The sequence below is a fragment of the Vipera ursinii genome, assembly GCF_947247035.1.
Source record: "Vipera ursinii genome assembly, chromosome: 7".
NCBI lineage: Eukaryota > Metazoa > Chordata > Lepidosauria > Squamata > Viperidae > Vipera > Vipera ursinii.
The window spans coordinates 676,177-703,863 of NC_139521.1; the positions used below are offsets into that span (position 1 = coordinate 676,177).

General features: G+C 40.7%; 1 protein-coding gene across 2 annotated transcripts in view; it reads left to right on the forward strand.

The window, feature by feature from the left end:
- SLIT2 (slit guidance ligand 2) overlaps nucleotides 1-27,687 on the forward strand; it is a 180,734-nt gene that overhangs the window by 112,923 nt on the left and 40,124 nt on the right. The window contains exons 7-19 of one of the 2 annotated variants that reach the window (XM_083367610.1): nucleotides 3,101-3,172; nucleotides 4,077-4,240; nucleotides 5,591-5,729; nucleotides 8,984-9,055; nucleotides 9,686-9,757; nucleotides 11,815-11,886; nucleotides 13,055-13,198; nucleotides 13,332-13,495; nucleotides 14,232-14,255; nucleotides 17,287-17,437; nucleotides 21,897-21,971; nucleotides 22,899-23,042; nucleotides 24,586-24,729. In XM_083367610.1, coding sequence (XP_083223736.1) covers nucleotides 3,101-3,172; nucleotides 4,077-4,240; nucleotides 5,591-5,729; nucleotides 8,984-9,055; nucleotides 9,686-9,757; nucleotides 11,815-11,886; nucleotides 13,055-13,198; nucleotides 13,332-13,495; nucleotides 14,232-14,255; nucleotides 17,287-17,437; nucleotides 21,897-21,971; nucleotides 22,899-23,042; nucleotides 24,586-24,729 — 1,437 coding nt within the window. The remainder of the gene's footprint in view (nucleotides 1-3,100; nucleotides 3,173-4,076; nucleotides 4,241-5,590; nucleotides 5,730-8,983; nucleotides 9,056-9,685; nucleotides 9,758-11,814; nucleotides 11,887-13,054; nucleotides 13,199-13,331; nucleotides 13,496-14,231; nucleotides 14,256-17,286; nucleotides 17,438-21,896; nucleotides 21,972-22,898; nucleotides 23,043-24,585; nucleotides 24,730-27,687) is intronic. The other variant, XM_083367611.1, reaches the window with a different exon arrangement.

The window sequence follows — 27,687 nt, forward strand, 5'->3', positions numbered from 1 at the left end:
GAAGGTGGTCCTTCACCCCCGACCCCGTCAACCTTTCCAAAATCTCCTTTGAAAAGCAGATTTAAGGCTTTGATATTTCAGTTTGTTTTGCAGTCCTTGTGTTCTGCATGGTTCAGACCCGTGACCCTCCTGTTCTTTTCCCGTGTAATTGTTTTGTACCGAGCAAAGGGAAGCCGCCGGTGTAGTTAAGCAGGATATTAGCTGGTCCCTGGGCATGGATGCGGTTTCCCCTGTGGGGGATGGGTATTTATTCACGGGTGAAGGATCTTCAGCCACGCCGTGCAAGCTGCTAGTTGTGGAACAGCTTAACAGAGGTCACGAGGACTTTCTCATCAGATACTATGCAGAGCAAACCAGTGCTCTGAAGTACTTTTTGGAAACCCCAACCGGTATGGTGGGGCCTTTTTCTGCAGTGAACAAACCAACCTTTTCATCCCCCAAACCTCTTTCCAACTGTTGATGGTGAATGATAATTGCCCATTAATTTTGTGAAATCATTTGCATGCTGTCATGGAAGAATCAACCAGTCTGAACTGCATGCTCTTTGGATCAGGAAAATACTGCATACCCAACACTTGTTAAATATGAAATTTCTCTGCAAGACCGTGTCACCTCTGTCAGCCTACAGACATGCTCTTTTTTTTTTAAGAGTCTTAAAAACTAGTTAGGATACCAAGATTTTTCTTAAGCTGTTTTATAGGTGAGATGTTTTTATCTTATTTCATCTTTCATCATTTCATTTCAAAATGGACTTTTAAAAAAGGATTCAGAAACGTTGTGGAATCTCTTAAGAAACGCCCAGATGGAGATATTCAAAAATACTCCGATAATTCAAAACACTTCGCTGTGCGATTGCTCTTTAAAACTAATAATAACTTTTTGATTTTTATTTCTGGCTGCAAATGTGTCTGTGGAGATTCTCTGTCACCCAGATCATGATTGCCCACAAAGTGCTTTTTCTCAAAAGGCAACGGGGCCTTCTTTCTTTTTCCTTGAAGACCTTTCGCTTCGCATCCAAGAACTGAGGAAGCTTCTTGGATGAGAAGTGAAACGCCTTCAAGGAAAAACAAAGAAAATCCAAATTGCCTTTTGGGGGGAAAAAAATACTTTTGGCTTTTTTTGTGCTGAAAAAAAGCAGAAGATTTGGAAAGTGTTTGAAAAGAATACAGAATGTATGGAAAACATTGAAGCACAATTATTTTTTCTATTTTGATTTTTTTTCAGTTTGGGTTTTCCTCTTCCCTACCGCCACCTCTCCTTTGGAACCTAGTAATAGTGAATAAGTAGAAGGGATTGGGAGGAACCGGGACTGGAGTTGAACATTATCCATTGGATAATACAAAATAGTTTTGGCGGTTGAAAGTTTTAATTCTGAACGTCCTGTAGACCTGTTACCATACCTGTTAGGGGGGCCGTCATCTCTACTTGCCGTTAATTTTAGTAAGGTTAATGAATCACTGGGGCCAAAATGTTGTTCCTAAATGTTCTTTCCATTTGGACTGTACAATGCAAGCGGCCCAAGATAGAATAAACCAAAGAATTATATACCGGTATATATGTTTTGAAAAGACACATTTTATTATTTAGAGAGTTTATATTATCAGAGTACTAGACGACCTCCAAGGTCCCCTCCAACTCTGCTATCCTGTATTCTGTACTCCTATGCAATTCAGGGTAAGTCTTCGGAAGAACTGAAGCAACGTAAAATTTTCTTTTATGGGACAAATTTGGTTCTTTCAGCTTTCATTTGGAACACATTCCCCAATAATTCTTCATTTTTCTCTTATGAAAAAATTCCCTAAGAGTTTTCCACCTTTCCCACACCATTGTTCTTCCACCTGTCTCTCAAAATCACAGCATCGTTGCATTTTTGAGGTGTGATGTTTGATTCTTATAATGAAAGAGACAACGTGAAAGGCTATGGAGGTTCTCCGTCCTCCAGGTCCTGGTTGTCCCAACGGTGCTTTTTCAAGAGGCCACTGGAGTTTCTTGTTTTTCTTAAGAGAAGACCTTTCGCTTCTCACCCAAGAAGCTTCTTCGGCTCTCATCGCTTCAGAGCCGAAGAAGCTTCTGGGATGAGAAGCGAAACGCCTTCAAAGAAAAACAAGAAACTCCAGTTGCCTCTTGAGAAAGCACCTTTGGGATTTATTTAGTGATAACTCTGCATAAGTAATTAATATTTGGCAATGAGAAGTGAGGACTTGATCTTTGCAAAGGTTATCTCATTTGGAATATGACTCTCCTGCCTCGTTCTCCGTTGGGTGTGCATTTAAAAAAAGCTCAAGGAATGTTTCCAGTTATGAACACAAGTCTCATAGCTTGTGTCTGTTTCTACAAAAGTGATCTAAATGTGGACGGTTTTACTATGAGGAACCTCTTAGCTGTATCAGGAAAACTGTTACAGTGGTGATTAGTATTTACAAGTAACATACTTCATAAGTAAGTTATAAAAAGTCATTCTTTTTATGCTTCACTTAGCTTATGTATTGATCAATAATGGACCAGTAATTCATAATCGGAATCACTCCTCTATCCTGATTTAGATTTTTAACATAATTGGGTATTCTTACATCTCTTTGTTGATCTTGTTAGCATCTTAGAATAACAAGAGTTGGAAGGGACCTTTGAGGTCTTTTAGCCGCCCCCTGCCCAAGCAGAAGCCCTATACCAGGGGTAGGCAACCTCGGCTCTTTTATGACTCATGGACTTCAACTCCCAGAATTCCTGAGCCAGCATGGCTGGCTCAGGAATTCTGGGAGTTGAAGTCCATGAGTCATAAAAGAGCCGAGGTTGCCTACCCCTGCCCTATACCACTCCAGACAAACGGCTGTTCAATCTCTTCTTCCAAGTCCTTCCACTGGTCAATTGTCCTCCCTGTCAGGAAATTCCTCCTTAGTTCCAGGTTGCTTCTCTCCTTGGTTAGTTTCCATCCATTTTTTCTTGTCTTGCCTTCTGGTGCTTTGGGCACAGTATTCTGCTTTTGTTCATTATTTTCTTTCTTTCTCAGTGATGGAGCGTAATATTGTTCATAGATATAAGAGTAACTGGAGACCTTTGTACCTAAATAAACAAACAAACACCCATTGTTGATATTTTGCAGCACTCTCAACAATAACAACATCACACGACTGTCGGTGGCAAGTTTCAACCATATGCCCAAACTCAGAACCTTGTAAGTAATTACGGTTTCCTACTAGGAAGGTGTCAAAGTCTGAATCCTTTAGAGAAGTCCGTTTTCCTTTTTAGAAGGACCGGCTTTAAGTTTTGGGACATTTTAAATCTACTCCCATTGGGGAGGGAACTTAAGATGAGCCACCTTCAAGAAAAATGTATAATTTTAGGAACTTTGAAGGGAAATAATGTGTTATTAAATGGAAAAATCTCACTCTTGTATGTTCAGTGCTAACATGACATTCAAACCAATAAAAATATTCTTTCTTTTTGTATTGATAATATCCAGAAGAATCTAGGATAGACTGATATTTAAAGTAGTACAAATATATTTGATAGAATTAGTGGTATCCTGTGGAATTAAATAAGTCATTTTTCATTTAATTTCACAACTCCATCTGTGACTAGCTGTCAGGTATGATAAATGAGAACTGTTTGAACATTTATTTATTTTTAAAATTAAGCCTCAGTGCTTAGTTAAATTTAAATACTTTTTCCAGATTCTTCCTAATATAAAAAATACAACGTGTTTTAATTGAGTCTCGTCGACATTTGCCCTCCACTCCTCCAGCTGAGATCCGCATGTGAAATACGCCTAAATATATTTGAATAAATTCTAATCAGTGTTAACTTAATGCAGTAGAAGCTCCAGAAGCCTGGATTTCAATATTAGACAACAACCTTTGAAATAATCAGTTCCTTTTGGGCTGACAGCAGGAATGAAACAAGGCTTCCCAAACGAGGAGGGCAGGAAAGGTGTCCTATTTTAGCCTCCAATTTGAGTTTGGCATTGCAGGCATAAATAAAAGCGTTCTATGTAGGACTTGTCCTCTTTCGTTCACTTTTTCCGTCTCGCCAGTGACTTTTGGAAATGTGTGGGTTGCTCTCTTGTGTTTTTTTTTCAGCCGCCTTCACTCGAACAGCCTGCAGTGTGATTGCCACTTGGCTTGGTTATCTGACTGGCTACGCCAACGACCCCGAGTTGGCCTTTACACTCAGTGTATGGCCCCGTTACACTTGCGAGGACATAACATAGCTGAGGTGCAGAAACGAGAATTCACCTGCAGCGGTAAGATCAGCCGTGTGTTTCCACCATCCTTTTGATAGATGCCAGACGGGATGGAAAAAGCAGCATTTGCAGCCTTAGTTTCACCGATAGTCCACGGAAGTCCAGCAAAAATCCACTTTTCCAGGATCATGAGTGTTTCAGTGAAGCCATTTCACTTCAGAAAACTGACTTAGAAGATGGAGTTAGGAATCAAGAGTCTTAATTTCACCCTCTTTTTGCTGGTAGAAATGTAGTCAGCTAGAAAAGTTGGAGAAGGGGGATAGGAACCCATATTCTGGACCGTATTTATGCCTCTCAGTCCTTAGATTAATCCTTTTCTGCCTGATGGAAGTTGCCTCTGCTCCTAGGTCTACAATAACCTATGCTAGAAGGAGAGATGCTGCCTATTTAATTGGTTTTTCATGGTAACAGCTCAGTGCAAGAGGCAAAATTCTACATCCCCGTCCAAAATTAATAACTTACTTTTGCACAAGAAATAAATAAAAAGTCTGAAGGGGAACCATAAACAAGCAGTCACGTTACTCATTTTACCATCGGTGGGGGGTCTTTTGTTTGCTTGTCATGAAAGAATAATTAAATGACAAGCGATATATTGCTAACATTTCTCTCCTTTTCTCTGTTCATAACCTCCAGATGAGGAAGAAGGCAAGTTCACTTTAAGTAATTTAAAAAATCAATTGTATCATCAATTAATTGTCAGTAGCTCTTAATGCACCCCAGTTGCCCAGAGCTTGTGTATAAAACTGTAACCTGGACTGTTCTCTTTTATTCCACCCCAAATGTTTTTGTTGGGTACGCTTGATGAGCAGCTCAGCAGATAATGTCTAAATGCATGCAAAGGAAAGAGTGCAAGCTTGCAGATCTTTCCCAAACTGGATTCCTTCCAGATGTCTTGACCCGCTCCCAGACCAAACTTGTTACAGTAATGGTTGGGGTCAGTAGGGTAATAGAACACACATGTATTTATTTGCTTCTTTCTTGCTGGTGGGATGCTGTTATTCTGAACTTTCTGGTGTTTTGTTGAACTGTTAGTGCAAGAGAATGCACAGCACTTGTTGAAAAATGCTATTTGCTTTTCTAACCATTCAAAATTAAATAGAATCACCTATAAATAATATATTACTCAAGACATTGGTGTACATCCTTTGAAACCTGAGTATCCTTGACTTTGGTTTTAACTCATCTACTAGGTGGAAGTATCTCAGGTGAGTTCTTGTGGGCATTTTAGGTTAAGGAGATTGGGGAGGCTGAAGAACTATCCTGCTGGGATCCACCTGTGAGGGATTAGTTGCACTTTTCTTGAATAGCCACCTTGCAGCTCTAGAAGTGGCCGTTTGTTGCTGTTTTCAGGTCACCAGTCTTTTATGGCTCCCTCCTGTAGTGTGTTGCACTGCCCCGCTGCCTGTACCTGTAGTAACAACATTGTGGATTGCCGAGGGAAAGGCCTTGCTGAAATCCCCACCAATCTTCCAGAAACCATTACAGAAATGTAGGTAACAAGCTTTTTCTCCTGTCTTTCTAACATTTGTCATCCAAGGGTCCTGTAACCACGAGGTGGACCACAGAGTAAGACGGTATAACTTCCTAACAACTTAACCTCCTGTGAATGAACCAGTGTGGGTTTGACACAGCTTTGTATTTGTGTCTGGGTGATTGTATCACTTGAATTGCTAAGCACATTGATTTGTGCTTTAGATTGTAAGCCGCCCTGAGTCTTCGGAGAAGGGCGGGATATAAATGGGATTAAAAAAAAATTGGTTGGGATTGGTTGCTAAAAGTCACCTTATAAGGGAGATGGGGCAGAATCCCACTCTAATGTGTAATATATAAAGATATCCATGCATGCACCAAAAACATATGCACTGGGAAGAGGTTTCCACATACAGATTTATTATCTCTGTTAGTTTCAACAGAGCCAGAAGCTTGAATGACAAGCAAAAACTGTCATATCCATAAAGAGAGGTGAATTCCTTTTAGGTTCCTCCCAACACAACTTTATGTGTCTGTGTGTGGGGGCACTATTTGTCCCTGCAACAAATACACTAAGTAGCAATTCCAGATTGACATCATTGGTGAAATTTTGACCCCAGGAGGACAATATATTGATTGTTAGATATTGGCAGCTCAGGATTGATGACTTTAACCTTATCGGTGGGATTTCTGATGAAAATAATGCCTGTTTTGTTGAACAATTAATTCATTAATTATATTAGACGTAGAGGGGTACCCAAGTGACTTTGACATATAACATGATGAAGAAATGTTTGCTTATCTGTGGAGCATAGAAGATGACCACTTCATTATTTTTGCGGTTAATTCCATACTGAAAAAAAACATGATTGTGTTACTCTGTTACTTTTATCATACAGAAAATATTAATGTTTAGAGAAGCATAAGGCAGGTCATTGCTACAATCAACCCAATTTCTTTGAGGGTCAGTCCACTGTACCTCAAGAGACCCCCCCTGATTATTTTAACGTAAGAGGCTTTTCAGAAAGTGTGGTGACTACACTATGGACGGTAATAGTATATCAAGAAAGTATTCTGGTATTATACAACACCATTGTTTATAATTGTTACCTCGGTTTACAAATTATTTATTTTTGGCAGTCCACTTTCTGTCCTTAGTTAACAGCTGTTTCTGCATTGTTGTGAAATGAAAGTTAAGATTAGCTTCTTCCTATAAATGTATCACTGCCGCTGAGATTGAGTGGTGGCTTTTGTGTTTCCAAGGGGCTTCTCTGATAATAGCCAAGGTTGAAATTCAAACATTTGGTTTTGAAATGATTTGTTAAGAGGGCAAGATGTTCTGTTTCATGTACAGCTAATTTTGAATATTGGACAGGCTGTTTTGAATGTTGGGGGCAAATGCTTAAAACAGCTGGTTTCACACTAGGAACAGCTGTTTGCACGTGAAAGTGAGCTGTCCGTGGATTTGGGGCGCTCTGGGTTCAAAACATCTTGCCTGTTGCTGTGTCTTCTTTTTGCTTCAACTCACTCAGCCAAGGAAAGTCCACCAGATCTTGGCAAAACTGCTTCTCTTGTGGAACGGATCTCCCAGTTAGGAAGGCTTTCCAACTCTTATAGGCAAGCCTAGACCTACGAAAACAACGGGGACTGGAACTTAGAATAGAATAGAGCTGGAAGGGACCTTGGAGGTCTTCTAGTCCAGCCCCCTGCTGAAGCAGAACCTATGCCATCTCAGACAGGTGAATGTCCAGTCTCTTCTTAAAAAAATCTCTTCTTAAAAATTTCTGGGGGTAAGCTGTTCCCCTGGTTCTTCTGCCAGTAAGCAGTGCAGTCATTAAGTGGATCAAAAGATGGCAACTGTCATAAGTACGAGTCGATTGCCAAGTGTCTGAATTTTGATCCCGTGTCTGTGGGGGATGCTGCAAAGGGCATAACTGTGAGAAACGGTCATAAGTCTCGTTTTTCAGTGCCGTCGTAACTTTGAACGTTCACTGAACAAAGTGTTGTAAGCCAGGGACTGCTTGTGGCCTGAAACCGTCTTCCTGTCGCTTAAATAAAGGATATGGCCTTGTTTTAATCAATAAATAATAAAGCTGATTTGGGGTCCTGTAAGGTCGGCGGTTTGGCGGGTCGAATCCCGAGTGCCGCGTAACAGAGTGAGCGCCTGTTACTCGTCCCAGCTTCTGCCAACCTAGCAGTTCGAAAGCACGTAAAAATGCAAGTAGAAAAATAGGGACCACTCCGGTGGGAAGGTAACAGCGTTCCGTGCACCTTTGGCACCTAGTCATGCCAGCCACATGACCACGGAGACGTCCTTGGACAAGCGCTGGCTCTTCGGCTTTGAAACGGAGATGAGCACCGGCCCCTAGAGTTGGAAACGACTAGCACGCGTGTGCGGGGGAACCTTTACCTTTACCTTTTTAAGTGTATATTGCTTTTACTGATAGAATAGAGGGCACTTGTGCCAAGTTCATTCCCTGATGTTTGATAAAATAGTTGATTTGGGTACTCCAAATTAGTGAAGTTGTCAGGCAATGCCTGTATGTCAAGGGTCTTCAAACTTGGCCCTTTTATGACTTGTGGACTGAGGCTGAGGAATTCTGGGAGTTGAAGTCCACCAGTCATCAAAGGGCCACGTTTGAAGACCCCTGCTCTACGTCAAATTGCAGCTCCTGAGTACATGAGTCAAATACGAGAATCCTGAGTAGTACTTCAAAAGCTTTTCTTTTTTTAAAAAAAAACGTCCTCAACCTGGAAGCTCAAAATAGGATGGTGGCAATATTCGTTGGCAATTAATGTGCACAAAGCACGCTTCTTTCTAGGCAAGAAAATATCTGCATGGAAAAGGAATCTGCATTTTCAAATTCTTTTTTTTTTCTAGTTCTCATTGACCATTACTGACTAATTTTACATGGAGGGGTGGGGGGGGGGCGTGAATCCTATGGTAAGAGAGTATCTGATTTATTTATCTAATATATTTCCTTGTGTTTCCTTTTGAGATGAAACATAACATATTTTAGCATGCCACCTATGCAAAATGATTATAGTACGTATTGGGGATTACCCACTCATCTCTATGTCAAATTCACATTAATATATTTTTGGCATTTGAGATTAAAAACAACTGCAACCTCTTTATTCTCATGGTATAACTTACCCATGTTTTTACCCTGCGTTTTTTCTCGTGGATGTGGGCGTCAGTTATCGCCTCTTACTCTCTCCTGTGACGAGTTTCAGAATTGTTAGAGTGTTGTTTTCTTCACTTTCTGTTAGACGATTGGAACAAAATTCAATCAAGGCCATTCCAGCAGGAGCTTTCTCGCCCTATAAAAAGCTGAGACGAATGTAAGTGAGAAACACTTTGGAATTTATATAAGAAGATTGGGATTTATGCTAAGTATTTCCTTCCTTCCTTCCTTCCTTCCTTCCTTCCTTCCTTTCTTTCTTTCTTTCTTTCCCTCCCTCCCTCCCTCCCTCCCTCCCTCCCTCCCTCCCTCCCTCATTAATGCCTTGCATTATTATTATGGTTTAAATAATTTTTTTCTTGATAGCACCGGGTACATAATGATATTTTTAATAATATAAGAAGAAAGTTAGTTTCCGCAGCTAAGTCTTTACAACAGGGGTCTTCAAACTTGGCCCTTTTATGACTTGTGGACTTCAACTCCCAGAATTCCTCACGTGCCTGGCTGAGGAATTCTGGGAGTTGAAGTCCACAAGTCATAAAAGGGCCGAGTTTGAAGACCCCTGCTTTACAATATTGAAATAAATTGCTGTTTATCTTTCCCATTTGTGGTGGAATTAATGAAGCTGCTCGACATCCAAGAGCACTGTTCCTCCATCTTGGCTACGTTATGATGTGTGGACTTCGATTCCCAGAATTCCTGAGCCAGCGAGATACCTTAAAGTTGGCAGGGTTGAGAAACTGTCCTAAAGGCTGGGCTTGTGTTAATACGATCCCTTTTCTCCTTTTAGCGATCTGAGCAATAATCAAATCTCAGAGGTCGCCCCAGATGCCTTCCAGGGCCTCCGCTCACTTAATTCCCTGTAAGTATCTCGGCCGCCAACCCCGAGGGCGGCCTTTACCTCACGTTCAGGTGGGAGAAATGCTTTGGATGCAACTGGAGACTTTTGTTGGCCCACTCGCCGGCCTAAATTCTCACATAAGGAAACTTCTGCTTTCGTTTATTTTCTTTTATTTGGCACTCCTTGCTAAATAAAGTGGACGGGTTAGTATCAAACATCATGTGCCCGCTGATGGAGTGACCAAAGGGATGCTAGGAAGGTCGCAAGTGTAAAAAATGGTCATAAGTCACTTTTTTCAAAGCCGTTGTAGCTTTGAACGGTCAATAAATGAACTGTTAAATAAGTCGAGGTACTATCTAAAGACGTATGGCTCCAATATTTTTTTCTACAGATGTTTTTAAAATAGCCATAGTCAGTTTTGTAATCTTCGGGGTCTGCGGTGTTCTTTAACATGCAGAAATGCTGTTTCCCCTCTTTTGTGCAACTCTTATCCTAAATGGCCTGCATTATTTTTAATGCAAATCAGCTGCCTTCACTCTTTGGCACATACATTCTCCTGGAGCCGCTTTTCAAAGCGCAAGTCCCCGATGTAAGTTCCTTCAACAACTGTTTGTAAGGCCACTTGCACTCAATTTTCAGTGGCGTATTTGTTTTCCAGACAGTCGGTGTGTGCACAGACAAATGATTATAGATTTTAGGGAAGGCTGGTAAATACAGCTCTGGGGAAAAAGGACGTGCAAATTCATTCCCTACGGATTTGCTTTTCTTTTTTGATGTCTAACTACTTCTTCGGTTGTTTTCCTAAGTAAAAATGGGCACATTCTATGTTTTTTTCCCTATATTCTGAATCCCGCGGCAAGTGAAGGGTAGTCGAAGAAGCCATTTATCAAACTCCATTGTACTCACCAGAGAGCTAGACAGGAAATAAAATTGCTGCGTTGTAGTTCAGCTAGCTGGTGCCCCAAATTGTATGCATCTCAACTTCCATCACAGTTACACTTCCATATGTGGCTTTCCTAAGCTCAATTAGACCTGAAATGTTTAGGGAGTTTTCAAGCTAATGAAAATTCTAGCTGTTATTTCATGTCTGAAACCCAGAGAGGTTGGTTCACACAAACATTTGTTCCATGACCAAATGAAACTCTAAAGCTGTTAGCCGTTCCTTCAGACCCGGAGTGACAGTGGTGTAATTTGCACAGGAACTCTGCAGGAAGCTTACGCACAGTGTTGTCCCTGAGGGGATGTGCAGTTGATGGGATGCCACTGGCGTCTAGTCAGGCACGAGTCGGGCCATCCTGATTTAGGTGGCCTTATTTTAGCTGGGCATCAAAGCTGGCTGGGCAGTTTTGGCCCAATCACCAGGAGACTGAAAGCCAGTTGGGTGACATTGGGCCAGTCAGTTTCTCTCAGCCTAATTCCCGACACAAGGTGATTATTGTGGGGAAAATAAGAGGGGTATTAGGTACGTTTGCTGTCTTGATGTAGGAGATGACCAGGCTCAGCCTGAGGGAGAAGGGGTCAAACACATCATAAGTCACGAGTCCCTTCGTGTCCACAATAGATCTAAGTCCAGCACCACCTTGAATGCCTTTCTGATCTCCTGCTCATTTCCCTTGACTGTTAGTTGGCCAGATTCTTCGTAGAGTGCTTAAGCTTCCAATAAATGTTTACACTCCTTTGAACTGTCTGAATGTCCTGATTTTCCCAGCACTTGGCCCTTGAGTTACTTACAAAAATATTAAAGGTGGGATAAAAAAAATCTAAAAAAAACCCCAACAACAACGCCAACCAATTTTCTTCCTGCAAAGCACAGCCCTCAGAACAGTTCAGTGCTGATAATGTGATTTAGATCAGAACACATCTGTGAAAATAATTAAGATACTTTAAGAAGAACCAACGAAATCAAAGCCAACTCCTCAGTAAGAGCCTGATTGTGGAAGATTGGCAGATAAACCCATGTTATTCAGAAGTATTTTCATGGTTCAGCATGAGAACTTTGTTCTACTTTTGCTGAGGGAAGATGGTGGTCGAAAATTTCTAGGTGAATTAATTAACCGTTTTTGTTGTTGTTGTTGTAGGGTTCTCTATGGAAACAAAATTACCGAACTTCCCAAGGGCCTCTTTGAAGGGCTTTTCGCTCTGCAGTTGCTGTGAGTATTTCTTTTACAAAACCCACTTTTATTTGTCTTCATTGAGAGGGGAGTTTGAGGTAGAAGTGGGTTGAACTAGCAAGACTGCTTTGAGGGGAGAAAGCTGCATCTTTTGAAGGTGATGAGGTTTTTCTGACCCTTTTTATGCTCTCGTCTCCCATTCCTACTCTTCAGCAAGACAAAATCTTTTTTTCCCCCTTCAATAGATTTTCTGCAGGCCTTTTTGTTTGGTTTTTAAGCACTCGAACACATGGTTTAAGAATACTGATTTAAGGAAACATTTTCATTTGTTTTATCCTGTTTTCTTGGCACTGTTTGTCTGTCTTTGTCTGTCTGTCTGTCTGTCTATCTCTATCTATCTATCTATCTATCTATCTATCTATCTATCTATCTATCTATCTATCATCTCTTCTTCAAGAAAGGTTGCTTATTTATAATTATTTTTAAGGACTCAATCTGTATTAACATTGCATTTTTAAATCATAGTTACAGATGAAGGGAGACAGTGGGGAAGAGGCAACTATGATTGGATAGATAAAATTTTTGTTTGTTTGAAGGATGTGTGAGAGAGAATATGTACTCCCAGGAATGCGATTTTCCACTTTTTATACAAAACCTGTAAAATTGCAGTGGACTCTTTTTTTATTTAAATGTGATGCCATTTAATCCATGCAATACTTAATTTACCTGAATCTCCAAAATATAATTTATGAAGCTAGGTTGTTTCAATTATCTATGGGTAAAATTGAGTGTACAGTTTCACAAACAAAGCCCATGGTTTACTGAAATGGTTCTTCTAATGATAAACTGTTTTTTAACATGTCATCCAAAGTCTCTTCCACACCTCCATATATTCGCTTTCTAGTAAGCAGAGAATATATTTTACATGAGCCCTTGATAATGAAGTGCCATGCTTAGGAGTTAGAATATGTTGAATAGCAAAGTCATTTTTGTATTACACAAAATTCTAGAAAATTGCTTCCGAGGTCGGTAAAAGGAGTACCCAGATTGATAGGGGGGGGCATAGACTGTCTCTGTAAACCGCTTAAAGAGGCCTGTAAAACACTGTGAAGCGGTATATAAGTCTTAAGCCCTATTGCTATACCAGTGAAGCTTAGGAAAGCCTAATTAAATGCCTAATACATTGCCTTTCTCTTTGGTTTTACAGATTATTAAATGCAAACAAGATTAATTGCCTGCGCGTGGACGCTTTCCAAGACTTACATAATTTGAACCTACTTTCTTTGTACGACAACAAGCTTCAGACCATTGCAAAGGGCACCTTTTCCCCTCTCCGAGCAATTCAGACCCTGTACGTATGAGCATTTTGCTTGGGACTTTTCATTTCAGTCCCCAAGTACAGCAGGAAACTTTGGCAAAGGTGGAAAACCAAACGCAACATTTTTTTTTTTACAAAAATGTCCTTTTCTTTCTGTTTGTCCAAGGCATTTGGCTCAGAACCCATTTATCTGTGACTGTCATCTGAAGTGGCTGGCAGATTATCTCCATGTAAACCCCATTGAGACCAGCGGTGCCCGCTGCGCCAGCCCCCGCCGTTTGGCGAACAAAAGGATTGGGCAGATCAAAAGCAAGAAGTTTCGTTGTTCAGGTAATTTCTTTCGCTCGCCTGCTACTTTTTCTTCTCTTCCAAAGAAAACCTGCTACAGCCTCTCTAAAGAGAGAAATGAAAATTGGAGACATCCTTAACAGAAACTCTGTCTGGTTCTTAGCTGAATTACTTAGCCATCAAAGGAAGTCTGGACTGGATCGAGAATATCCATGTAGTTAGCCCACATCGCAGCCTTTGCTAAACACAAAAATATATATACAGAAATTGATTATATAATGCTTTTTAAGTTTGTACTAAATCAGACCTTTGGGCTATATTCATCATAGCAAAAAAAAAAATTCAATCAAGAAAGCGTGGAATATTAGCAAAATCTTTGAAAAAAACAAAAACAAACCAGCAATAGAAAATTTAAATAGATGACCTTCATATTACAGGGGGAAGCTTATATCATGATAAATTGTGATGTTTGCTTTTTCTAATCTTATTCTATTTCCTACTTCCTTTCTTTAAAAATCTTAACTTGTAGCGTCTGGTGTCCAGCTAATTAATTGGTTTTTTTTATGGCAAATACAAGAATAACGCAACTAACCTTGATGCGAATAAGTTTATATCCAGGCATACTGTGTAATCAATGGATGTAAATATACATTTTTCTCCCCCTGGTAGTCACTTTAGCCTATCTGTCATCCTTACTTAGTCTAATAAAGTCTTTGCTTGCTGATATTCAGGTTCCTATTTTCTTTCTCTCTCTCTCTCTCTCTCCCTCTCTACCTAGCTAAAGAACAGTATTTCATTCCAGGTAGGTTTGTTTGGCTGTTGCTGTGCAATTAGCTGCACACCGAGTTTGCGCTCAGTCACACAAAGCAAGTTTGTCTTAACTTCTAACCTAGAGATGCATGCATTTTAACCCTTTAGAGCAGCGGTAGTTATCTCGTTTTGTTTTCAGAATTCGTGAGCTTTGCATGCAGCTCTTGATATCCAACTCATAAATGCTGTTTAAGTTTCTCGAAAGGGAACTTGCTAGGATACTTTGTCTTGCGGAATTCTGCTCACATCAACATCATTTTTCTTTAAATGTAGCTGCTTTATAATGAAAGGTTCCTGCTATGACGAAAGAGCTGAGAAAACCCAAAGAATCCTCTTCTGCTTTGCTTTTTGTGCCTGGAACTCAAGTTTTCAGCGCTCTGCTCTATTCTTCTAATGACCTTTGTTCCCTTGTACTTGTGAAATCACAGAATGCCAAGCCAACATTTGTGGGTTTTGTATTGTTTTTTTGCACAAGGATCCACAGACTATCCACGAGTGCCCTTGCTCTGATGAAAGTAGAAATAATTAAAACATCACCGCTATGGATTGCAATTTTCATTCTCCTTGAACACGCCACACGGAGGGCAATGGCTGGTCCTCTTTGACTTACGCTTCCATTTTAACGATTTATTTATTTTGTGCGGCTGATAAACCACTCCAGTAGTTTCTTAACGGTTGGAGGGAAGAACCATAGGATTGCTGACGTACATTGCAGGATCCTGATAGGTGAAAAATAATTGATTGGTGGGAGGGTTCAAAGGTATAATGAATCTTTTGACTCAAATACAAACGCATGACCAGCCAGCAAAAATTAAATACAATTATTTGATATAATAGCCTCTCTCTTTGTTAGGGGTAAAGTCTGCCCTGCTGCTTTCTTTGAAGAAAGTCCATTGGATGCTTTGCTGGAGTGAGATGCTTTTACCAAAAGAAAATGGCCTCTCTTGGTTATTGTAGATGCTCCTTATTAAAAAAAAGCAGAAGAGTGATATGAATCAATAAAAGAGAATATTTGCAGCTCAGGGTTGAAATAAGGGGTCTTTGGTTCTCTCTGAGCTTGCCTATTTTCTTGCAGACGTTTCATTACCTTAACTACAGAGCATCAAGGACCCCTCAGCGACATGAAATCATATCAAACACTTGGACTAACAGGAAATGAATACTTTGCTGACCAATATCTATGGCAGGGTTTCTCAACCTTAGTAACGTTAGGCTGCCTGGACTTCCAGAGTTCTCCTGACAGCTGTGCTGTTTTAATCTTGCAAAAGTCGCCCAGGGCCACCTTGTAAGAGAGACGGGCAGCGTAAAAATTTAATAAATACATTTATAAAAAAAACTTTAAAAACTGGGAGAATCCAACTTGTGAACGAGCATTTACTTAGTACAGACCAGTTTGTTATTTCGAACTTCAGAATGACAAGCCATTTTGGGGTTGGGAGTTTAGCCAGCTGTTTGCTACGGCCTAGCTCTTTTCCTTCTGTTTCCTCCAAATACACCCAGAAATACATCCATGGCCAGCCGAATAGCCTGCGAACATAGGTGACTGGAGTGCCACGGGGTTCCACTTTACCTGTGTCCGTTTCCCATTAATTCTGCGATGGCCATTGGGGCTTTGGCAAACCACATCCCTTACTTGGAATGAATGTGAAGTCACATTCGGTGGCCTTGCTCGGTGTTTTGCTGTCCTCTCTGCTTCAAACAAATTCAGCCCTCTCTCTCTCTCTTTTGGGGTAAGCCAGACAAACCAAAGAAACGTACGTTAAAAGTACGTGCTAAAACACAAACCCAACTCCTGGATTTGGAAGCGCCAAATTTGAAGCCAACTTGTTCCTCAAACCCTGGGTGAGATCAAGCATATCAGCTCTCTCTGTCTTCTGGAAGGGTTTTCTTTCGCTCCATTTCCATGGGGAATCACTCTGCCTTTCTTTCCTCCTGGTCTGTGTTTCCTTCCTCTTTCAGGCGTTCACCACGGGGGCTGTAAGTAAGGAAGGGAATGTGGATTGTGCCACCTGCTCCTCAGACCAGACGCGCTTCCCCCCCCCTTGAGTCTCAGACTCCTCACCTTTTATCCAAGAAGAGTCCACAACCCATTTCTGCCTCCTTTGTGTTTCCCTCCTGCCACCAACCAGCCCTCCAATCTTTTCTAGATGTTTGTTTGACGTGTCCGTGTCTCTGTAACTGACAACGAACGGTGGACAGATTTCTTCCTGCACGCTTTCAGATTCCGTGATGTGACTGTCACACGGTGGATATTCTCTCAAAAGAATGCCAAGGCACCCTCTGAGGTTTCTCCTTGCAACACTGTCCTCTTCCTCTTCCTCTTCTCCCCCCATTGTTTCCTCTCCTTGTCCTAGTGGATGAAGTTTGCGATTAAGTGGGCGAGATTTTCTGTTGTGCTTGATCTAACCATGTGGTTGTGAGGTATGCGTAAAACATGGTTCTGTCAAGCACCATGGAACGTCACGCAGCTTTCTACAGCATGACAAGCTGCTGAGGCTCAAATCTAAATAAATAAATAAAAATAAAATAAAACCAAACGAAGAAGCAGGACAGGGCTGTAAATTGCATTGTTGAGAGATGATACAAAAAGGCCGGCTTCAGTAAAATGGGAGTCTGACGGGGGTGGCGACGCAACGGGTGCAAAGATCTGCTTAAGTCCAAAACTGGGGTAAAACATATTGAACCAAAACGGACATTGTTCTCTGTTTCTTTCCACCATAAAATGGAATAGATTGGCCAACAGCTTAATCAGCAGAAACTACGGCTGTGTAAAGCTCAAGTAAATGTTAACCCACGCGGGATTTCCCCTCCAGCAAATTTCAAGCTTTCTAAAATTTAACCCACACTTAAGCCTTATTCTTCTTCATTATCACAAAACCTGCCCCCCCCAACTACCCTTTTTGTCCCGGTTGCAGATCTGCGCATTTCCTCCTCCTTCTCCTCCTCTTCTTTTTCTACCAAATGTTGGAAAACTGCCTTCACAGACTGAGCCCGTGTATTCTATGTTTTTTTTTCTCCCACAGGCACAGAAGATTACCGATCCAAACTGAGCGGCAATTGCTTTGCGGACTTAGCTTGCCCTGAAAAATGCCGTTGCGAAGGCACCATGGTGGATTGTTCCAGTCAGAAGCTCAGCAGGATTCCCGAGCATCTCCCTCAGTACACAGCAGAATTGTAAGTCCTGTCTTGCATCGATAGGCAGAGGAATATACAAGTGGTCTTTTGTCAGAGCATGCACAGTCTTATTGCACTGAGATAACCCAGGAGTAAACACAGTAAACAGTGGTCTATATTAAATGGTGATTTATCTTACACTATCTACAACAGGGATCTTCAAACTTGGCCCTTTTATGACTTGTGGACTTCAACTCCCAGAATTCTGAGAGTTGAAGTCCACAAGTCATAAAAGGGCCAAGTTTGAAGACCCCTGATCTACAATATCATATACCAGGAACAATATGCATACACGTGTTAATACAGCAGTCTCCAACACACAGCAGTTACAGCAGAAATACAGAAGAGAGAGAGAGCACACATCTGCAAAGCCTTCCCTTTTATACAAAGCTCTTAAAGGGACACAGACACTGCTTCCCACCATTATATCATACACCTCACATTACATCAGCTGGTTAGCTTCTAAATCATTACCTTGACATCCTTGACCTACGATCACAGCTGAGCCCAGAATTTATGATGCTAAGTGAGAAATTAGTTAAATGAGCTTGGCCCCATTTTATGACCTTCCTGCAGTTGTTAAATTAGTAACATGGCTGTTAAGTGAATGTCGTTTCCCCATTGACTTTGGTTGTCATATGAACCGGTGGTCAAGCATCTGAATGTAAATCCCATGACCGTGGGGATGTTGCAACGGTTATAAGTGTGAAAAATGGTCATAAGTCATAACTTCAGACAGTCACTAAATGAACTGTTGTAGGTCAAGGACTATCCGATTGATATTGCTGCTTATTCAGGTCCTTCAGGAAAGGGAAGATGTATTAACTCTGCTTTGGTCTGAAGCTGCCATTAGCAGCTTTCCTGAAGGAGCTGAGTAAGCGAAAATATCCATCAGCCACAATATCTCCACACATATCAAAGGCTGCGATCCTGTAACTGCTAAAGGGGAACAGCAAACACAACCCAGATCATCACTAGCTTTATTGCTGTTACGGTTAGTCTCCTCATCTTTAAAATTAGAATTGGCGCTGGATGAGTCAGCTGGTTCTAAGGCAAACTCACCGTTGGATTCAAACCGGTCGGCCTGCTCAAATTTGTGCCCTGAAATTCGACTTGATTCAACCCGAAAAATGACTGTGTTTTCACAAAATGTTCACAAAAAAATCTTCTGATCATTGACTCATTTGCCTCCACCACCACCACCATCAATGCTTCATTCAAAGAGTGATTTGATGGAGCCATCTTTCAATCAACGCTTCAAACAGAGGCTTAAACAGCCATGCTGCTAAAACTCTGATGTCTGTAACCTTTAAATGGACAAAACTGTGCATTGTAGGTCACCAGATTTTGAACCCAGGTGTGCCCCAAGGGGGCTACCTTAATACAACCAAGATCGGGGAACCAGGACTTCCACGGGACTGAAAACTGGCAGATTTGTGTTTGCTTCTGCGTTGCCAGACTGCTGCCTTGGAAGTTGCACCCCAGTGTCCCCCCCTCTGGATAGACCAGGCAACTGCCAGAGAACGGTCAGCCCCAGTCAAACCATCAGGAACTTGGAAATCATTCCTGTTCCTACTGGTTTTTGCTTTTGACCACTGTTTCTCTGCTTAATTAAGGCCCTGTCTCTGAAACCACGACCCAACGGACCACAGGTTGCCTGTCTGAGCGTTAGAGCTAGTAGCTTCAGCATATCATCATCATTATAACTATTTTATCCAATAGTAGTAGTAGTAGTAGTAGTAGTAGTAGTAATAATAATAATAATAATAATAATAATAATAATAATAATAATAATAAATAAAAATAAAGTTGGAAGGGACCTTAGAGGTCATCTAGTCCAACCCCCTGCTCAGGCAGGAAACCCTATACCCTTTCGGACAAATGGCTGTCCAGTCTCTTCTTAAAGGTTTCCAGTGTTGGAGCATTCACCACTTCTGGAGGCAGGTTGTTCCACTGGTTAATTGTTCTCACTGTCAGGAAATTTCTCCTTAGTTCCAGGTTGCTTCTCTCCTTGGTTAGTTTCCATCCATTGCTTCTTGTCCTGCCTTTGGGCGCTTTGGAGAATAACTTGAGTCCCTCCTCTTTGTGGCAGCCCCTGAGATATTGGAACGCTGCTATCATGTCCCCCCTCGTCCTTCTCTTCATTAAATTACACATGCCCAATTCCAGCAGCCGTCCCTTATATGTTTTAGTCTCCAGTCCCCTAATCATCTTTATTGCTCTTCTCTGTACTCTTTCTAGAGTCTCAACATCTTTTTTACATCGTGGCGACCAAAACTGGATGCAGTATTCCAGGTGTGGCCTTACCAAAGCATTGTAAAGTGATATTAGTACTTCACTTGATCTTGATTCTGTTCCTCTGTTAATGCAGCCTAGCACTGTGTTGGCTTTTTTGGCAGCTGCAGCACAGGGCTGGCTCATATAATACTGTTGTGTTTCCTACCACTTTTTATTGTTGACAGTATTCTTAACATTTGCTTTAAAAGCAAGCAGCTCTTTGCTTCTAGCAATATCAATTCGCCAGCTACAGTTCAGTGTGCTTATTAAAATACAAACAACAAATTGAAGCCTTCCCCGTTATATACTCCGCTGTGTTTCACAGCTGGAAGGGAGCACAGAAATAACCCTGGGGGATGCTTGCAAACGGAGGAGTTTTCCAAGCAAGGAGGCAAACTGATTTAGCAACAGGCATAATGACTCTTGCTTTCAGGAGGCTTCCTTTAAGCATTTACTTGATAATTCAATCCATGTGTTTGTGGTTTGTTGCCAAAATTTGCTGTAGGGACGAGGCAAACTGTAGCGGATAAGACTCAAAATCAGGTTATTTAAAAGGAAATGGGACTACAGAGGTGTCAGGCCCAGCAAAACAATCCCCCAGAGTTACAACTGGCCTATAATTTATATAATAAATAATAAAATAATGGTAATATTAATTTCAAATAATAAGAGTAATAGAAAAAAAGAAAACAAGAAAGAATAATAAGAAAGACTCAGACTATGATGAGGTACAATTTGGATGCACCAGTTATAAGTCTTATATGTAATGACTTGTGGATGCAAGAGTAAACATTCATTCATTCATTCATTCATTTGCCCTCCAAGGCTTCCAGATGAGAAACAGTTAGCAAAATTCATGGTTCTAAAGGGATGTTTTCCAGAAAGAAAAGCCGTGAGGATGTGATGTGCTTCAAGACTTTCACATTAAGAACTTTAAACATAGCATAATCCTTAAAAAGAAAGCAACAACTGAATCACTTTATGTCTAATTGTTTTCTGCATTTGCATTTATTACAATTACTTTTGACATTAATGAACCTTTTGCTTCTAGAAATTTATTGCAATTAATACTTTTGCCACATGTGAAACATAGTCCTCAACTTACATTCGTTCGTTTAGGGACTGTTCAAAGTTACAACGGCACGGGAAAAAGCGACTTACAACCGTTTTTCACACTTACGACCGCTGCAGCATCCCCCGGGGTCACGTGATCAAAATTCAGACTGACTCATACTTACGACGGTTGCAGTGTCATGCGGTCACGTGATCCCCTTTTGTGATCTTCTGACAAGCAAAGTCAGAGGGAGAAGCCAGATCCACTTAATAGCCATATTAGTAACTGGAGAACTGCACTGAGACACTTAACAACTGTGGGAAGAAATGTTGTAGAATGGGGCAAAACACACTTAACAAATGACTCACTTAGCAACAGAGGTTTTGGGCACAATTGTCAGTCAAGGACAATCTCTACAGATGAAAGGGCTCCCTACATATGACATGCCTGAAACCAATTGTTTTGTAGGTGTGTAATCATTTATGAAGCACTGGGAAATGTGTAAAAAAAACCCCACACATTCACATACAAGGTAGAAAGATGAGCACAAACTTAGTGTAACGTCAGACTGAATCGATCTGTCATTTATTTTGGAAAACGACAATAGCAGCTAATGCCCTGAGAAATAGATATATTCTTCATTTTGTGGAATATGCATACCAATGTATATTTATTAAAATCATATGGAGGCTGTTTGCATTAGGTAGATTAATTAAGCAGGATTTTTCAGTAACATCTGAAGTCTGCTTAAATCACACATTTTTGTAACCCAGCCAATAATTTTCGTTATGGCCCAAATGTAAACGCTGATAAGTAAATCCATAAATAACTATAAACATAACTTGCTTAGTGTCTGATTTCTGCATCCCTTTTAGTGAATGCATATCTTATTGTTTGTAACTTTTACGCGAGTTTTCCAGACAAAATCACGTTGATTATTACTTTAACCGGCTGCTCTGTGAAAAGCTGCAGTCAGTTCATCTCTGCTTCTAAATTTCACCAGGTGGCCAGAGGAGTTTTGTTTTCTCCCCTCACAATTTGACAGCGTTTTATTGATTGCTGTATTTGCATAGATTTACTAAAGACAGGAACTCAAACATACATATTTATTATGGTTTCCATTTACAGGAGGCTCAATAACAATGAATTTACAGTGCTGGAAGCCACGGGGATCTTCAAGAAGCTTCCCCAGCTGCGTAAAATGTGAGTTTATTTATCAACCTGTACTGTGTAAAGTGGTCTCACTGCAATCATTAACTTTTAGGGGAAAATAAAAAATAGCCTAGCGGGAAAGTAAGGCTGCTGAGATGATCAACTTATCATAATCTGTATGCCTTCAGATACATTGCAAGATTTACACAGTCCCAGCATTGAAGGAAGAGTCAGAAACAAGCTCAAGATAATAATTCCACTTTGATTTTGTTCAGCAAAAGATGGGAGAGAGAAAAATTTTTCAAGATTCTGTTGCCATATACCCCATGAGAATAAAGTGGCCTTCTCGGAATTGCTGAGGCCTGTTTTCCTGACCTGTCCTACCTCAAAAGGCTGGCATCAATCTTGAAAGCCAATGTTCAGAATTCAATACGTTCAGATGGGAACGATCGGCGATCAACTTTTTAAAACCCTATAGCTGTATTTTTAGAAGCTTGTCACCAGCCTTTGTGGTTCTCTTGCAGTAGAAATTGTGGGGGCTAACTAAATTTTTGAGCAGGCTGAAAAAGCATTCAAGCTATGAATTTGGAAACTGAACTATAAAATTGTGTTAAAAGGCAACGTTTATTAGTTGGCGTTATCTTACAATGATAAAAACTTAGCGTAGCTTCAAGCATGCAGAAAATGGGATTTAATGTAAGTCAAATACTTTTGAGATGCCAGTATTTAACTAATATTTTCAAAGTATTTGAAATGATTCTTGTCATTAGATTACGGTAGTATTTTAGAAATAATTTTTCCTTCCCCTTTTCTGGAATCACTGTCTCTGGTTGATGTGAATGCTAAGTCCTACTTATTGCTCTCTTGAAATCAATGTGGTGTTTTTTTTGTTTTTTGTTTTAAAAAAGAACTCAGTTCTAGAAATGATTTATCCAAAGGCCATTTCTTTGTAATTTCTTCACTCTGAATATGCAATAGAAATCTAAGCAATAACAAGATCACAGATATTGAAGAAGGCGTATTCGAAGGAGCCGCTGGCGTCAGTGAACTTTTGCTAACCAGTAACAGGCTGGAAAATGTACGACACAAAATGTGGAAAGGCCTGGAAAGTCTGAAGACTTTGTAAGTCTGAAATCTTTTCCTCCTTTCTCTTTGCATTTAAATGTCTGTGGAGATTCTCCGTCATCCAGGTCATGGTTGTCCTGAAGCTGTTTTTCCAGAAGACAACTGGACTTTCTTCATTTTTCCTTGAAGACGTTTCGATTCCCATCCAAGAAGCTTCTTCAGTTCTGACTGGAATTCCTTTGTTTTTCCTTGAAGATGTTTCTCTTCTCATCCAAGAAGCTTTTCTTCAGCTCTGACTGAATGGTGGAGAAAATCATGCGGGGTGTATGTGTTTAGTTTTCTTAAGAGCCTTGGTGGAGCAGTGGGCTAAGGCCTCCTTAAGTAACACCAGCTGCCTGCAATTAGTGCAGGTTCGCATCCCACCAGGCTCAAGGTTGACTCAGCCTTCCATCCGTCCGAGGTAGGTAAAATGAGGACCCAGATTGTTGGGGGCAATTAAGCTGACTTTGTAAAAAATGCCACTTGGGGTGGGCCCGAAAGCCCTAATAAGCAGGCATATACATAGAATGAAGGCTACTGCTAAGCTTGTAAGCCGCCCTGAGTCTTCAGAGAAGGGCGGGATATAAATGGGATTAAAATAAAAATAAATAAAAAATTCTTCACCATTCAGTCAGAACTGAAGAAGCTTCTTGGATGAGAAGCAAAACTTCTTCAAGGAAAAACAAAGAAAGCCCAGTTGCCCTTTGAAAAAGCACCTCTGGGGCTTTACACTTAAACATGGTCTTTCTTGTCTCTCCCATTTTCTGTTTAACTTCGCCATATTTTGGGATTTGAGCAGACTCATTTAAAGACTTGGCAAACAGCATGAAAGCAACAAAGAAGAAAGAATGAATTTTTGTGTTGTATTTCAGCTTTCATTCTTTGGCAACTCTACTGATAGTAAACACTAATACTTTTATGTTTGTTTTATCCTTATTTCTGATCATTTTGGGAAATAGCATTTTAGTTCAAAATGATATTTTGAACTAAATTTTGTATCACAGTCACAATTCCCCTGTTGAAGTGGGCGAGGGGTTTTTCTTACCTGCGTCCTCTTTCATTGTTTTTAAGACGACTCCATGTCTTTTTCCCTCATTGTATTTTTTCTTCTTCTTCCTAATTCTTCCCTCTCCTTTCTCCATAGTTCCTACTCCATTCATTATGGAAAACACAATGCACTATATTGTTTGTAAGGAAATGCAAAACCTCCGTCCCTTGACCGAGCCACACTGATTGGGCCATTGCAGTGGTTTTTCTCTGAACCCAAAGCTGTTTGTGGTGATCCAGAAGCATCCTTCCAGTTGGGTCTGGACCACATCCCAAGCACCATGGGCCGTTTGTGGTTCAGAGGATCCATTTCTGAAAAACCTACCAGCACCTAACACACACACACACACACAAACACACACACACATCGACCGAACGACCATATTGGTATGGCCCAAAGTAGAAACGGGATGTTACGGGATGTTCTACGATTCTGTTTTGTGCATTAGCAACATCTAAGGAATAATAATGAGCGGGTGAAATAAACAATTTGTTCCCATTTTCTTTTCCTCAGGATGCTCAGAAGCAACCGGATCAGCTGCGTGAGCAATGACAGCTTCACAGGACTAGGTTCTGTCCGGCTACTCTCCTTGTACGATAACCAGATAACCACTGTAGCTCCCGGCGCCTTCGATACCCTTCATTCTCTCTCCACGCTGTAAGTTGATTTGTCTTAACAGAGACTGAGCCAGTAAGTGACGGTTCCTCGGACATACTGATAAAATGGCGGATGATTTCAGTGTAGTTTTTTTTGTAAACAGCATCATTCATCTAACTTTGTGTATATTGGTGCTCGTTTTGTAATTTGTTATCAGTATGTCCGATGAACCTTTCATCATCTTTATTGCTGTTTAAGCATATTTATTAACCGTGCCTCTACAGTTCTAAACCGTTGAGTCAAACTTACTCCCAGCTAAAAAAAATACTGCATTCTACATGAATATGAGTATGAACAGTAAGCAGGGTGAACTAGAAATTCAGGTAAATGAGGGCGGATATGATATTGTTGCCATTAAGGAAACCTGGTGGGACGAAACCCACAAATGGAACACACAGCTAGAGGGATTTAAACTATTTAAAAGAAACAGACTAAACAAAAGAGGAGGTGGAGTTGCTCTCTATATAAGAAATAACTTTATCTCTACAGAAATAGAGCACAACAGTGATGAAAACTGTAAACTTGAATGCATTTGGGTCAATATAAAAAGGGGAAAAAATGACATTGCCATAGGTGTATACTATAGGCCGCCCAACCAAGCAGAGGAAATAGATGAAATTTTTGCTAGTCAGCTAACTAAGGTATGTAGGAAGCACATCACAATAGTAATGGGGGACTTTAATTATCCTGATATCAACTGAGAGACAAACTCTGCACCAAGTGGAAGATCAAACAGATTACTGACAAACCTAGCAGACACCTTTCTCTCCCAAAAAGTAGAGAAGGGAACTAGGGGATTAGCCATATTAGATTTAATTCTCACTAACAGAGATGAAATGATAGAAGGTGTCCAAGCCATAGGAACCTTGGGGGGAAGTGATCATGCAATATTGGAATTCAACACAGCCAAACTAGAGTCTTGGACTTTAAAAGAGCTAATTTCAATAAACTTAGAGAGACCTTGGGAAGAATTCCATGGATGAGAATCCTAAAGGGGAAAACAACTCAAGAAGCTTGGGAAATTTTGAAAAGTGAGATAATAAAGGCCCAGTCTAGCACAATACCAACAAAGAAGAAAAATAACAGCTCTCAAAAGAAACCAGCATGGCTGCATAAAGAACTCTCTGATAAATTGAAAGTTAAAAAGGACAAGTATAAGAAGTGGAAAGAGGGGCACATAACTAAGGCAGAATATCAGCAAATAGCCCGAGCCTGCAAAGATGAAGTGAGGAAAGCTAAGGCTGAAAATGAACTAAGGCTTGCGACCAAAGTCAAAAATAACAAAAAAAGCTTCTTTCAACATATAAAAAACAAGAAAAAAGTTAAGGAAATGATTGGTCCATTAGTGGAGGAAAGTGGCAAGAAGGTGACAAGCAACAGGGAGATAGCAGAACTATTTAACTCGTTTTTTTGCATCTGACTTTACACAAACGGAAAAAACCAGTCCAACCTACCAAAACCAGTGCCATAAAAAACAGAATAGAAATGCAAGTTAAGATAGGCAAGAAAATGGTAAGTGAGCACCTGTCCAGTCTAGATGAGTTCAAATCACCAGGAGCAGATGGATTACACCCCAAGGTTCTCAAGGAACTGGCAGACGTGATCTCAGAACCACTGAACTATATTTTTCAAAGATCCTGGAGCACTGGGGAACTACCAGAGGACTGGGAGAGACCTGATATAGTTCCCATCTTCAAAAAAGGGAAAAAAATAGATCCAGGAAACCACAGACCTATCAGCCTGACCTCAATACCTGGGAAGATTCTGGAAAAGATAATCAAACAACAAATCAGCGAACACCTTGATGCAAACAAAGTCATCACTAAAAGTCAACATGGGTTTGTCAAAAACAGATCATGCCAGACAAATCTTATTGCATTATTTGACCAAGTGGACCAGAGGAATGCTGTAGATATAATTTACTTGGACTTTAGTAAGGCATTTGATAAAGTAGATCACAACCTAATAAGATAGAAAAATGTGGGTTAGATAGCATCACCACCAGATGGATTCGTAGCTGGCTGACAGGCCGTACTCAGCGTGTGGTCCTCAATGGAACTGCATCTACATGGAAGGAAATGTGTAGTGGGGTGCCCCAGGGCTTTGTTCTGGGCCCAGTGCTCTTCAACATCTTCATCAGTGGTTTGGATGAGGGGATAGATGGAGAACTCATCAAATTTGCAGACACCAAGCTGGCAGGAATAGCCAATACTCCAGAAGATAGGCTTAAAATACAGGAGGATCTGGACAGACTCGAACACTGGGCGCTATCTAACAAAATGAAATTCAATGGTGAAAAAGTAAGGTTCTACATTTAGGCAGGAAAAATAAAATGCACAGGTATAGCATAGGTGGTACCTTGCTCAACAGTATTAACTGTGAGAGAGATCTCGGAGTCCTAGTAGACAATTATTTCAGTATGAGCCAGCAGTGTTCTGCAGCTGCCAAAAAAGCCAACACAGTGCTAGGCTGCATTAACAGAGGGATAGAATCAAAATCACGTGAAGTACTAATACCACTTTACAATACCTTGGTAAGGCCACACCTGGAATGCTGCATCCAGTTTTGGTCACCACAATGTAAAAAAGATGTTGAGACTCTAGAAAGAGTACAGAGAAGAGCAACAAAGATGATTGGGGGACTGGAAGCTAAAACATATAGGGAACGGTTGCTGGAATTGGGTATGTCTAGTTTAACAAAGAGAAGAGTGAGGGGTGACATGATAGCAGCATTCCAATATCTCAGGGGCTGCCCCAAAGAAGAGGGAGTCAAGCTGTTCTCCAAAGCGCCCAAAGGCAGGACAAGAAACAATGGATGGAAACTAACCAAAGAGAGAAGCAACCTGAAACTAAGGAGAAACTTCCTGACAGTGAGAACAATTAACCAGTGGAACAACCTGCCTCCAGAAGTTGTAAATGCTCCAACACTGGAGGTTTTTAAGAAGAGACTGGACAGCCA